Raw genomic sequence first — 13,809 nt, forward strand, 5'->3', positions numbered from 1 at the left:
CGGGGCACAAACTTATCTCGTGCCCTCATTGGTCATGTGCGCGTTCGTGTGTGTTGGAGGAGGGGCTCTGTAAGGAAGTGGCAGATTGTTTCCGGCTGTGTATTTTCAAATTCTAGCTACTCGAGCTGGTTTCTCCAAAATGACCTACCCCACCTTTAAGTCCACAAGATATCTATTCAATTTGAAGGTGTTGACCGAACTGTAAGACGTCAGTTTGCAGTTTTAAGTGTTATTCATGCAATTTAGCATCGAATAAACTAATAAAACAAATATATGTTTATATAAAGGGTTACAACAAAAAAATCCAATCTCTAAAACGAAAAAGGTACATTTTATTTGAGTAGTCATGAGTGAATGTAATGTGCTGTAGCAGTCTGCGGACAGATGGCGAGTCACCCCTGCGAGGTCATTGATCATCAGCCTTAGCAATGGGATAGTTAGCTGCAGGAAGCCCGGGGAGCAGCGCCCCAGTCCTCTGTTAATTGAAGGGGCAGTTAGATTACCCTCTCACACCCCTCGCTGGGCCCTAATGTTGGGCATGGGTACCCACTGGTCACCCCGTGTGCTCCCTCAGATGCTTCTTGAACTGGCTTAAGATTCATCATTATGCTTCAATATGTGATTAATGACCCACATTATGCGTTCTCTGGAGATTAATGACTGTGTGGATTCGGTCAGTGGTAAACATTAAAGGTATATTTCCTGTGTAGTTTAGAAGATCCTTTTTTTCAAGCATGAATCAAAACACCTCTACAGAATGTTCTCTTTCCATAATCTCATAAAGGACAAGAGATATGAATGAGCAGAAGAGATGCTACAGTATGACTACACGCTTCAGATTTTGATGTGGGGAAAACACTCCTCTCTGTTGGCTCTTTGCTCGGTCCCTTTGCAATTCATGTTGTCTTGTTTCTTTCAGAACAAAGAATAAGCTGTGGTACTTTGAGTTTGGCACTTCAGAGACCTTTTCTGCCACATGTAAGAAGCTCCATGACTTTCTGGAGGTTGAGGTAAATCAAACCACATTTTTCACAGTATTTTGAGCCCTATATAAGAGAAACTATTAGCATGGGATAGATAGGCTTGAAACATTATTTGATCAACTCTTTTATGGGAATCCCAACCAGTCCTACATCTATTTTATTTTATTTAAAAAAACATATTCACATAATGCAGATCGCTGCAAGTACCTTGGTTAGAATAATGGTGCTTGTTAACATATTCTGGTCTGCCTGTGTTCCATAAATGGCACAAATGGTACTTGTTTCAAATGAAGCCAGACAAAGTGTTGATGTGTGAAGGCTATCTGTGCACCTCCCCACCCGCTTCTCACTGAACATCAGTTCAACACACAGGTAATTAGCCCTACACGACCCTGCTGTGTGTGATATTGAGTGATAATGAAGATGGTGTCTATACAATTCATCTTCCCCCTTCTCGTGCGATCCTAACAGTGCAGAGGTCTTCATTAATTAGTGCTCGATAAGTACATACACTACCATGGGAGGTGAGGATCCATACTGGTACAAAATCCACTATTTAGAGGACTCACAGCCTTTTTCAGCTTAATCAGATCAAATTGACTAGAAGAGTGGCTTTAAAGGCAGGCTCAGGTAGATATAGAAAGAGAGGCAGATGTATAGATAAGTACAGACACAGGTTAAGGCTCGGACATGTCCTTGTTCATCAGGTGATTTGTAGATGATTATTCATTTGAATATACTATATCACTTGACTGATAATAATATTTCTGCCTGAAATACTAAACAAATCAATTCTTATTTTCCCTTTATAAAAGTGTGATGGTGTTACTCTGGACCTCAGCAGCATCTCTTTGGAAGGCATTGCCATTCTCAACATTCCCAGCATGCACGGCGGCTCAAACCTTTGGGGTGAGAGCAAGAAGAGGAGGGGTAACCGCAAAGGAGGCAAAAAGAGCCAAGACAAGAGGACACCAGTGCTGGACCCCAAGGAACTGATGTTTGCAGTTCAAGGTAGATTTGACAACATAATAATTCATACATGTTACATTTGTTTATTGCTTTCCCAATGATATAAGATAATGAAATATAAAGGAGTATATGTGGATTTGTTATACCACATTGGTCCTGTCTGAAATATCTCACTATTGAAAAGACTACAAACATTGTCTGCAGACATCCAGGTTTTAAAGTGCAGGGGCCTACACCAGACACAGTCTGTGTCCTTGCTCCTTTTAGATAGATCAAAGTCTAAACTTTCCACCAAACTTTTCTTGAGTGCATGAATATTTCACAGAGGACAAGGTTAATCATAGCGAGCAGGTTGTGTTTGCAAAGAAAGGTACAATCTTGTCACTGTTTGGAACTGTCACTTGTGTATTAATGGTCTGTGTAGGCTCCAGTGGGCAGGCTCAGTTAATAAGAGCGGACTGGGGGGGGGGGGGGGGGCATACCCTAGCCCGTCAATGGAACTATGAATGAACAAAGCAGAATGAGTCAGCTGCTCTGTCCTAACTGGTAAAATGGTGGGAGCAACTTGAAGGTCTCATTAGAAAAAGGAAGAAATATGAAGAAGACATATTCCAATCTAATATGTAAAGATATTATTACCAACATGCAAAAAATGTCATCTCTGCATTTAGAATTTGAAAAGTTGGCGCTGTGAAGTTGGGTATTTTAACATAAGGGGCTTTGCAGTTTTGCTCCCTCTTGGAGCCAGCCTCAAGGGGCCGCTTCACTGTTCTGCCCCAGAGTTAGCTTGAGGTCATTGCCATGGTAAACGTGTTACGTTCCGTTATTGTTAAAAACAGGAATCTCCAAATTTGCAGATTTTTTAACTCAAAGATGAATTTAAGGTTTCAAGATATTTCACCTCTGGTCGACTACAAGATTGAGAATGTTTTTTTAGTTTTTAATTCCCACAAAAGTTGTCATTTTGGCGGAAACAAATATTTTTTTATTTCTCATCATGTTCAACTGTTGCTCGCTTAGGTGCACACTAAATCTGTAGGTGTCTCAGTGAGGACCTCCAGACATGGCCGACAGTGATCCCTTAAGAGGCTTCACTGATCAGAACATGAACAAAAAACAGGACTCTTTAATTGTTGTTATTCCATGTTTGCTTCCTTATATATCAGATGCTGTTGCACCTTCAAAATGAAGATGCAACAGATAGGGAGAAAGAACGAAAGAGAAAAGTAGCACCTCATTTACAGAAGCAGCATGAACTGTTCTTTTGATGAGAGAAAACGTGTTTTTATTGTTGTGTAAATACAGCAAATCACAGCAATGGCAGTGAAAGAGTGCAATAAAAGTCAGCCAAATCACAACGAACGTTCTTTAAACAACTGCTGCTGTATGCCGGGATGCTTATAGATGAGACTGTGAGGTTAAGGTGCTGTGTGGCACCGACTGTGAGGGAGATAGTTGATCAATTTAAACCCAATATTGCTACAATGAACACTCCCTTAATCCCTGAATAAAAATCAATCAGTGTGGTTTATAAAAAGGCCCACATCTGAACCTGGAAAGGCACTTAGTGTGAGTGGGGAGTATGCATTTGTCTGCCTCTTGTCATTCTTCTCTGTTTGTGTTTGCCTTTTTATTGACGTGTGTGTTTGTGTGTGCCCTTGTGGAAGGTGCCCTCAAGGTGAGCAGCCTAACTTGTCAGATCAAGAGAACAACGTATTTAGAGGTAAACACAGGAGTGCATTAGCCCAGAGGGGGCACCGCTGAGCACGATGCACGGATCAAACTGTTGGCAGGGATTATTGTGTGTGTGGTTGCGCGAGTTTGTGGGTGGAGGGTGGCTGCTGGATAAAAAAAAGAAGAAGAAAAACCTGACCTTTCGGGAGCTGTTAAATCGTCCCGCTGGTGACGCCAGGAGACAAGCCCCTCAGGTGGAAGGGAATGGCTACGGAATGAATTATTTAGAATGGGACTGAGGTTTAAGCAGGGTGGGGGGGGGGGTGGGAGGTCCATGTGTGGGTGGAGGGGCTGAGGCTTGGGACTGATGCCCCATGACAAGCCCCATGAAGCTTTCTTTAGAGGATTGGCCTCCTCCTCCCGCCATTCCCGTTTAGTTTGACTCTCAGCTGATCGGCTGCTGCTCCTCACTGTCTCCCTTTTATTCCTCCGCTCTCTCACTGTTGCTCCACATGTGTCACTGTGCCGCCACCAGCCCCGACAGGTAGTTGTTTGACAATGACAAGGACGCCGTTTCTTATCCCACACTCTGATGGGACATGGCTGCCAAGATTAAAGCCGCAGGGTTGCTTGGGAATCTCCCATACTGTAAGGACTTTAATTCACATGACTGTCTCACTCTCTCTGCGTTGTTACTTTCAGTGGCTGTTTTTTTATTGCTGTCAAATATTGCCTTTTACACCTGAGTGAGGCACATAATGTTTATTGTAGGTTATACTCGGCCTCAGACTGCTTATCTTGTGTGTTTAACATTGCAACATCCTTCTTATGTAAACTGTTAGGTGACTGTATTTTTCCCCCACTTACTGCCTTTTGAAAGTAAACATGATGGCTTTTAGAAAACTTGGCTGAGGCCATTGTTTATTTGTTACGTTTATTTCTGTTTTAACCTCTAATGTTAGAATTAATGGTTAAAAAAAGAAAATAAATATCCTTCAAAATCATAGTCACAATCCGTGTCAGTCAAGTAGACTGTCACTGATTGTATCATGGGTCTGAAATCATTGAGATTCAATTATATTTTTTTACCCTCAAGGTTAATATAATACATGTTGGGTAAAACGAAATGTTGTGTCAAAACATACATTTGTTGTTGAGGTGTTTGTAGGCATATCATTCCTCCTGCTTCCTATCTTTATGCTAATCTAAACTATAAGTCTTGAGACTTAAATATACAACAAGGTCTAATGTAAGAGTGGCATCGATATGTTTATCTTGGAGTCATTAAGAAAGCAAAAAGACATATTTCCCAAACTGCAACTATTCCTTTGAATGACCTCATATGGTATTTGCAACTGTAAACAATTTGGTTGCATTAGTAATGTGTTCAAATAAAAAATGAATCAAACATCTCTGTGTTTATACCCAAAACATACAGGTACATTATATGTTGGCTGTACAGAGTCTGCTGACCTTGTTATATTTAGCAGAAAGGCTCTACGCCCTTTCAAACAGTAAGCCCTCTTGGGAATACTGGATCTTTGTAGCCCCGGGCAACAAGGAATCCCTATCGCCATGGTGATGCTGTCCATCATACGTGTCAGTGTAGGCCTGTGTGAGCCGTTTGCATTAACGTGAGAAGTCAGAGCGGGGGGAGCAGCTTCAAAGCCCTGTGTCAGCAGGTCAACCTGCTGGGTCTGTACACACACTCTCACACTCCGACCCTGGAAAGCACTGCACTCACAGTCCGGCACCGAGATAGGGGCAGACGCATGTCCATCACCATGGTGACAGCTGGACACCACAGCTCGGCAGGGACAACAACACCTCACGACCACAGCAACATTACCCACGACACTTCTTCAGGAAACCACCGTGGCTCAGATACACATGACAGCGTTGGAGCAGCATTGGTGACACAGAACTAACTCGCTCACACGCACCAAGCGCCTAAAAATGGGTCTTCGTTTCAATTAGTGTCTGCATGCTCCCAGCAGCGTGGCAGCAGCTCCTTCATTTGTGGAGGGACGATTCGATGGAGAGTCGGAGGCAGAGCGGGCCGCTGAAGCAGATGGGCCCTGCGTGACACGGGGCTTCCAGCAGGGGCAAAATCAATGCTCATAACTGCAAAACAGAAGAGATATTAATAATTATAATATCACAAAATTGCTTTGCATTGCCGGTGCAATTTAATTAATAGCTGTTTTGTATTAGGGTTCTGGCTTCCTTTTTTTCCGATTAGTTTTGTATCTGTGGTGAAATGTTTCTGAAGTGAAGAACATCAGTTAGATTGTTTTATTTATCCTTACTTTCCTTCTCATTGTCTCCCTTCCTTCCTCTCTTCCTTTGTACATTTTCTTAATTCCACCCCTCATTGTGTTGGTCTTGATCAGCCATATTTAGGGCAAACATGTACATAAAGGTTGTATATAAACTTAATTATGGAACCATTTAAGCATAGTGTGTATATACCTATCCAAAACAGTCATTCAGATCTAACGGTTATACTTGTATGGCACACTTTGCATGCATGCAGTAACAAACCATGACACCATCCTTATGTCTTCATGTCATTTTCTGATCGGGTCATTTTCCTCGTTTTAGTTATTAATCAGCAGCCCTTGCAAAACTGGAGCTAAATCTCAAGTTAGCGTGCATGCTAGCAGCATATCTTGTATATTGGTCTTGATAGGGAAATAAGTATATTTACGGTTATGTTTTCTGTGTTTCAGATTTGTCTGACCAGCTGCTGGAGGTGGTGGGGCTGGAAGGAGCCATGGAGATGGGTCAGATCTACACCGGCCTGAAGAGCGCTGGGAGACGCCTGGCACAGTGCTCCTCCGTGACCGTCAGGTCAGCTTTCTACTGAACCACAACACACTGCTTTATCAGAATTTGGTATTTTGTTGATGATTTTTTGTCAGAATCTTTGCTTGATTTTGTTAGCATGATCAATATTTGGCCTGGAGGCAAAAATCAAAACACAATTAGCAGTTTAATCATGGTAAAATAGTCCTCAGTTATCATTTCCTTCCAGTTGAAGATTGTAAGAAATTAAAATTGTTACATGTTCTCTTCTCTTGCAGAACCAGTAAATCCCTCCCCATGCAGATTGACGGGGAACCTTGGATGCAGACTCCCTGCACTGTGAGTCATTAAAAGTCTCTAGCACCATTGACGACACCCGTCTTCCGTGTTGTGTGTCATCATAATATAAGTGTGATCTGTTGCACCTAATGTACGTGTATAACAAATGTAAGGGTGATCAAATAAATAAAAAAATGTAATAGCCCAATATCACAAATGACTAAATGACCCCCAGCAGCCTATAGAGTCTGCTCAGCATATGACACACTGTTTCCTTAGACTGTTGCAACAGATAAGAAATAACTCTTTAAAAAAAACGTATAAGGGGGAAAAATTGAAGAAACCTCACGGAGCCCCCCCCCCCAGTCGCTCTGATCCCTCTCCCAGGGCAGACTGACGTGCAACAAGTATTCCAGAACAAACATCACAATAAAACTACAAAATAAACGATTCATATGGCATGAATAATGATGATATATTTACAGTAGTACCAGTGAGCAGGGCCACAGCAACAGGGTCAGCCATGATCCATGATCCAGCAATTACATGTAGCAACCTGAAAGACTAGAAATCACAAAAACTTGCTACATGGAAAAATGGCTGGTATCTATTTACTCTCACTTGATGGTGTCATTATTCAAAGCCTCACACATCCACGATACACCTGAATATGTGATATCACCTGTTTGAGCTATTCTGTTTATAGCCTTATTTGTTTGAATCGTTCCAAATCCCAGTGTCAAAACCTTTAAGATGGTAGTTTGCAATAATCACTACAGATGAACTGCTAATGTGCAGAATAATATATGTATTTTTTTTTTTTTAAATCCTCCACATAATACTCCACATATTGGTCTCAAAAGATGTTGTGGTACATACAACTTGACCTTACCTTATATTATATTACTAGGAACATGCACAATAATGGACATCATTATGACGTTATGTATTTGACCTTAGTCGCTCATTTTAATCTGTAGTTCCTTGGCAGGTTGGTGTTACGAATAAACATTACAGTACAACAAACTGTGCAAGAATGCACAAAATACAATACATTTAATTCAATTAATAGTTAAGTGTATTCATTTAAAGTTAATACCAAAATCAATTCATCCAGTAAGGTCTTAAAGGACTGGCTCTGGAAGTAAAGACAGATTGGTATTGAGTGCAGTGTCTGCTGCTTCTATTTCTCCCACAGATCTGTTTTATGTTACTTCTGCAGTCATTTCTGATAACAAATATTTAGAGATGCAAGTCTATCTTCTCCTAATTAGCGTTCCGTCTTTTCCTCCAACATGTGCTTTGATAAGTGTTTGCCCTCTGTCCAAGTTGTTTCTTTTTCAAAATGAAACTCCTCACTTTGTGTTGATTACGGTTGTGTTTAGCTTTAATTACAACGCTACTGCAGATGAAGTGCTGCGGAGATTTACATATGGATTGCTCAGACGAAGCTGAAAACCCCAATGCAGACACGAGTGCTCTTGTGTCTGCTGGCACAAAGTTGGGTTCTGACAATCCATTATTGTGCTGCAATGATTTCCACGGCGAGGTATTCATACTGTATGTTGGAGCTGAATTTGAATCAGTCGAACTGTTAAATGCTTATAAAAACACCACAGTTCAAATGGGATGTTATCCCACTAATTATTAACAACAGCAACTATGCAAATGCGTAACAGTTCCCCTGCATGCATAACATATTTAACACGATACAACCATTTGCATTTTAAAGTGACATATGACATGCATCACTTTCTCTTTGATAACTAGCTCTGATATAACTACGGCAAACTGAAATGTGACTGCATTTTCCACAATTGTTATGTTCAAATACAAAGATAATGTGTATTAGTTGTATTTTTTTTTAGAGCCTCATTGCTCCGTAGCTGGGGATAATATTTCATTGAAATTCTTAATGTATCATCTTTAAAACACAGCTTAGTTATCCTCCAAATGTTTTTCAGTTATTCCTTTATATATTTCTTACTGGATGAGACCAGCGTTTTCCATGAAAATGTTTTTATTTTCTAGAAACATTAACGCAAATCATGTTCCATGATCTTAGAACGCATGAGAAAGGTTGCTACCAAGTCAAGTACAATAGAAGACAGCGGTCCTCAGAAGTCCCTTTAATGCAGATGGTTGCATTTCCTCTCCCCATTACTGCGTTTAGATACTTAGTGCAACAGTATAATGCACTTTGGGTTTAATATGACAACACTTGATGGTTGATGTTTGTTCTTCCAGTGATCTACAATTTATACTTTCAAAGGAAATGGCTTCACTGTTGGGGAGCAACATATTTTCAGATATTGTACTCATACATTTAAGACCATACTTTGCTAGAATCCATCTTAATGCATATTATTTGACAAGAACCCATATGGGCAGATTGTTGTGGATGCTAATTATTATTGGTTGAAAAATAAGAGAAATAAAAACACATCCAAATGTAATGAATAAATGAGAAAAAACAACGTCAGAAAACCATGAAAAGGGCCCGAAGTTTCGTTTTGTCCTACCAACACTCCGATAACCACACATCTTTAATGTACGTTATTAGACAAAAAGGGAACAAATCCTCACTTGTGTGAAGAAAACATTTACTCAAAGTGCCATATACACTTTATTAATTGATTCTCAAAATGTTCTCTGAATTGATTAATTGATGAGCACTAATAGAGTCAAAAGAGGAAAGGGGAATTTCCTGCCTGGGAGAAGGAGAGGGGCCCCTTAAAATGTCTACTTCTAAGGTGCAACTCATGATGCTCACAGTATTAAACAGGCGGTTCAATGGGCCACAGATTCCTGAAACAAAGAGAGAGAAAAACACGCAAAGCAGGAAATGGTACGCATGCAGCATTAATTCACTAATTACCTTACATCCTTGTTTGTAATGCAGCACCAAACTAAACCAGAGCTTCCTTTGTTTCTCTCCATCTTCAGATTGAGATCGTCCACAAGAACCAGGCTCCCATGTTAATTGGGGCGCCACAATGCCGAAGCTTCTTCTCCTCCGTCATCAGACGAACTCGCACTGAGAGCAAAGACTGATCGCTTCAAGACCTTTGAGTTCCACAATCCGCTGCAGAGCAGCAGCCACAAGTTGATCGTCACTCGGCCTGTTAGTGAAGGAGGGTCTTTGATGCCTGTTTGACAGCGCAGTGGAAGTAGCAAACTGTAGGTTCAGTATGTATTGCCGGTGGCTGGGGGTCACTGAGAAGCTTTTATTCGATGCAGAATGAGGTGTATTTTAGAACTGATGCTTCAAACTACAGTGTGTAGAGTAGTTTAGCTCCAAAAATACTGAAGCTATTTCGGGAAGTCACATTTTATAAAAGTATTTTTATTTCTGCTGTTGTGATCTGTGCCATGTGGAAAAAAAGCCCACAAATGAATGTGTTTTTGTGATAGGATGTATTTATTTATTTATTCATACTTTGCTGCTATTGATGTATTTTAACAGTTTTTTGCATTTGCATTCGACTGATGCATGATGGACAGAGAAAGAGTTTGTCGTTGTGGAGGCTGACATATCTGGAGCTTGCAGCTGATCCTTAGTAAGTGTTTAGTAAGATGTAACGTTTATTTGATCAGCATTTTTTCAGCGCTTCACTCGTGAATGGCTTCAAGTAGTGAAAAGAGAGAAAGTAACTTTTTGTTTCTTTTAATGGTTCCTGCAAGTCATCCTTGTCATGTTGTGATGCTGCTCCATCAGTGGAAAGATTAGGAATGAATATTGATCCTCATAAAAAATGCATGACACTCTTTGTTTTATGTTGCACGAGAGATTTCCAGACAGTTTGACCAACTGCGTGAACACTTCCTGTTGCATGAGTGACCAAGATCTGTTGTGACACTTGTGGAATTTGATTGTTTTTTGAATCTACGTCTGCAGTGCTGCTCATTTGAACCATATCAAACTTCATAACATGGCTACATTTTTGTGAGATCCTGTGTTTCTGAGCAGGTACTCAGGAACTTTTAAATTGAGAAAGGTTCAAATGAAACAAAAAAGAGAAGTGTTTATACTGTATATTGTTACAGTGACTCTATAGTTGGATATTCACAAGAGGCAGTTTGACCTCCTCTGGTCATTGATTTGCTCCAATGTCTACGGTTGAGTGTTTACAGTCCGCTGTGCATCAAAGCGTATATTGACCAATTTAAGGTCTAAATACAAAATGACTATTGACATATATATATATAGTAGGCTACATGCTTGATTTAAATAATCAATACTTCAAATCAATCCCATCTAATAATTACAGTTTCAGAGGCATGTTACAGCCACTGAGTATGCACATGCTGGCTACACATTAATTTAAAAAAAACATTTTTGGAACATTTTCATTAATTTCAAACAGCTTAATTCATAAGATCCTCCTTACACATGGCATTATACTGGGTGGTCAAGCTACTGATTCAACACATTTCTGCATTTAAATAGTATTTATCTCATTCATTCTCACCAAAGACACATTTTGGTGGATTTCTTACAGACCTACCAGCGTGAAACAAACCTGATAAATATTTTTGTTTTAACTGAATTGCACTCCTGCTTGTTTTGTATGATGATTTAAAGCTTGACTGTTTCAGTCTTTAAAAGTGCCATATGCCTGTGGAGACTGAGGTCTGGTAAGTCTCCTGCGTCTTTGCTTTGTACGGTGCTGAGTTTGCACAGTGAGGTTGTATTTTTGTACACAGTATTTATTTATTTTTCCGCTTACTGCTTTCACTCTTGAACTAGCACCATGTTGTTCTGAATAAAATGAAAACTCATTCTGCCTGCCAATGTTGACTGGGTAAAGTGATAATGGAAATAATAAAAAATAAAGTTTTTTTGTTTGACATAATGTTCCGGTGTTCTTTGACCTTTGACCCCTGACCGGTTATGGACAAACAGAATTGTAATTACACTTGCGCCTTGTGTGCGAAAAATAAAAACTACAATGATACTGCAGCTATTGTGCATCATACAAGTAATCATCAAGTGCAAATACATCTTGACTTTCTTCTTTATTTCTCTTCAACTTTGTTATGCTGTATTTCACCAAGCTTACATATTGTAAGCCTAGTTTGTTGTGTACCATTAGGGATTCAACACGTAATTCCACATACATCACTTAACATCTGAGAGGACTCATTGTGCTGTGATGTTTGTATTCCAATAAATAACTGGTGTGAGGTTCATTCCAACCAATAATTACAATTTTAAAGGACTTTACTGTTAAAACAGAGGTGTTCAGCATCCTTAGGTTGAGCTTGTGATGCATGGCCAGAGGTCAAATATATAACATTCTAAAAACAAAACAACGTTAAATAAGCTTAAACAAGATTTTTAAATGATGTTAGTTAGGCCTTAGGGGTCAGGGGATCAAACGATGGTCCCAGACTCATCAGTGTAATGTCCCTGGTTAATGGGCGGGTAGTTGGTTTAGGGTATGGTAGTGGGCAGGGGCGCCGCCAGGGATTTTGGGCCCCATGAAAAGATATCACATTGGTTACTTAACATTTGTTTCATAATGTTCTAAAATAGTTTGGGCCCCTGTCAGTCATGGGAAGTGGGTGTTAAGGGTAAAAATGGAGGAAGGGTGTTGTTGAGTTATAGGGTTCAACATTGTATGGTAAGCTTGCTAGTTAACCTTAAGTTAACACTAATTCCCATTAGGTGTTACTTTTTGCGCATGTTATTTCAAGAGCTGCTAAATGATCAGCGACTCTCACACATTAAGTGCTGCGTTCATTCTGCATTATTCAAAGGAGAGAAAGGGAGACACAGCTACTCATTAGCTAGACCCCTACTACTACTACTACTACTACTACTACTACTACTACTACTACTACTACTACTACTACTACTACTACTACTACTACTACTACTACTACTACTACTACTACTACTACTACTACTACTACTACTACTACTACTACTACTACTACTACTACTACTACTACTACTACTTTAGCAGAACGTATAAAAGTTAGCGCTGAGCTTCAGTCTGCAACGTTCAAAACAACAGATAGAGCCAGAAATCTAGGTGTAGTCATGGACTCTGACCTGAGTTTCAACAGTCACATTAAAACACTTACTAAATCAGCCTACTATCACCTAAAGAACATTTCTAGGATTAAAAGACTAATGTCACAGCAGGATTTGGAAAAGCTTGTCCATGCTTTTATCTTCAGTAGACTGGACTACTGCAATGGTGTCTTCACAGGTCTCACTAAAAAATCTATTAGGAAGCTGCAGCTGATTCAGAACGCTGCTGCTCGAGTCCTCACTAACACTAAGAAAGTGGATCACATCACTCCTGTTCTGAAGTCTTTACACTGTCTGGCTTCCTGTGTGTCAAAGAATAGATTTCAAAATACTGCTGCTGGTTTATAAACTGAATGGTTTAGGCCCAAAATACATTTCTGACCTCCTGCTAAATGATGAACCATCCAGATCTCTTAGGTCTTCAGGGACTGGTCAGCTTTCTGTCCCCAGAGTCAGAACTAAACATGGAAAAGCAGCGTTTCGTTATTATGCTCCAAATATCTGGAACAAACTCCCAGAAACCTGCAGGTCCGCTGCAACTCTGACTACTTTTAAATCCAGACTGAAGACTTTTCTTTTTGCCGCTGCTTTTAATTGAACTATTCACATCTTAAATTGCACTGTAACTTTTATCCGTATTTTTTCTTTTAATGTTTATTTTATTATCTTTGCTTTTTAATGACTGATTTTAAATGCCATTTTCTTAATGTCTTTCATTTTTTGTAAAGTACTTTGAATTGCTTTGTGTTGAAAGGTGCTTGCCTTGCCTTAAGACATTAGCTTTTCAACTAGCTAACAAGAGCTCATTTGTTAGCTGCTGCTACATTATCTTGTGAGTTAATCAAGACACAGTCACAGAAAAAATAGCTATATCAATTAGGACGCAGAAATGGCTAGCAATGTTGACTACAGTAGTGCCAACCTTTTGCTTTAATCAAATTACCTGTGCCAATATTGTCAGTTGGATTGGACAATTGTATGTTTGTTAGTTGATAACAATTCTGGACAAATAAGTATAAAACAAACCCCAAGATACAGATTTCATATCAAAAG

The 13,809-nt window shown here is 39.8% G+C and overlaps 1 protein-coding gene across 3 annotated transcripts in view; it reads left to right on the forward strand.

Moving 5' to 3' along the window:
* Window positions 1–11,564, forward strand: part of dgkb (diacylglycerol kinase, beta) — a 62,400-nt gene extending 50,836 nt beyond the window's left edge. For all 3 annotated transcript variants that reach the window (XM_034211438.1, XM_034211439.1, XM_034211440.1), the window contains 5 exons: window positions 920–1,010; window positions 1,799–1,994; window positions 6,359–6,479; window positions 6,713–6,773; window positions 9,660–11,564. In XM_034211438.1, coding sequence (XP_034067329.1) covers window positions 920–1,010; window positions 1,799–1,994; window positions 6,359–6,479; window positions 6,713–6,773; window positions 9,660–9,767 — 577 coding nt within the window. In that variant the 3' untranslated portion in view covers window positions 9,768–11,564. The remainder of the gene's footprint in view (window positions 1–919; window positions 1,011–1,798; window positions 1,995–6,358; window positions 6,480–6,712; window positions 6,774–9,659) is intronic.
* Window positions 11,565–13,809: the final 2,245 nt, after the last annotated feature.

Source organism: Gymnodraco acuticeps, unplaced genomic scaffold (genome assembly GCF_902827175.1).
Source record: "Gymnodraco acuticeps unplaced genomic scaffold, fGymAcu1.1, whole genome shotgun sequence".
Classification (NCBI taxonomy): domain Eukaryota; kingdom Metazoa; phylum Chordata; class Actinopteri; order Perciformes; family Bathydraconidae; genus Gymnodraco; species Gymnodraco acuticeps.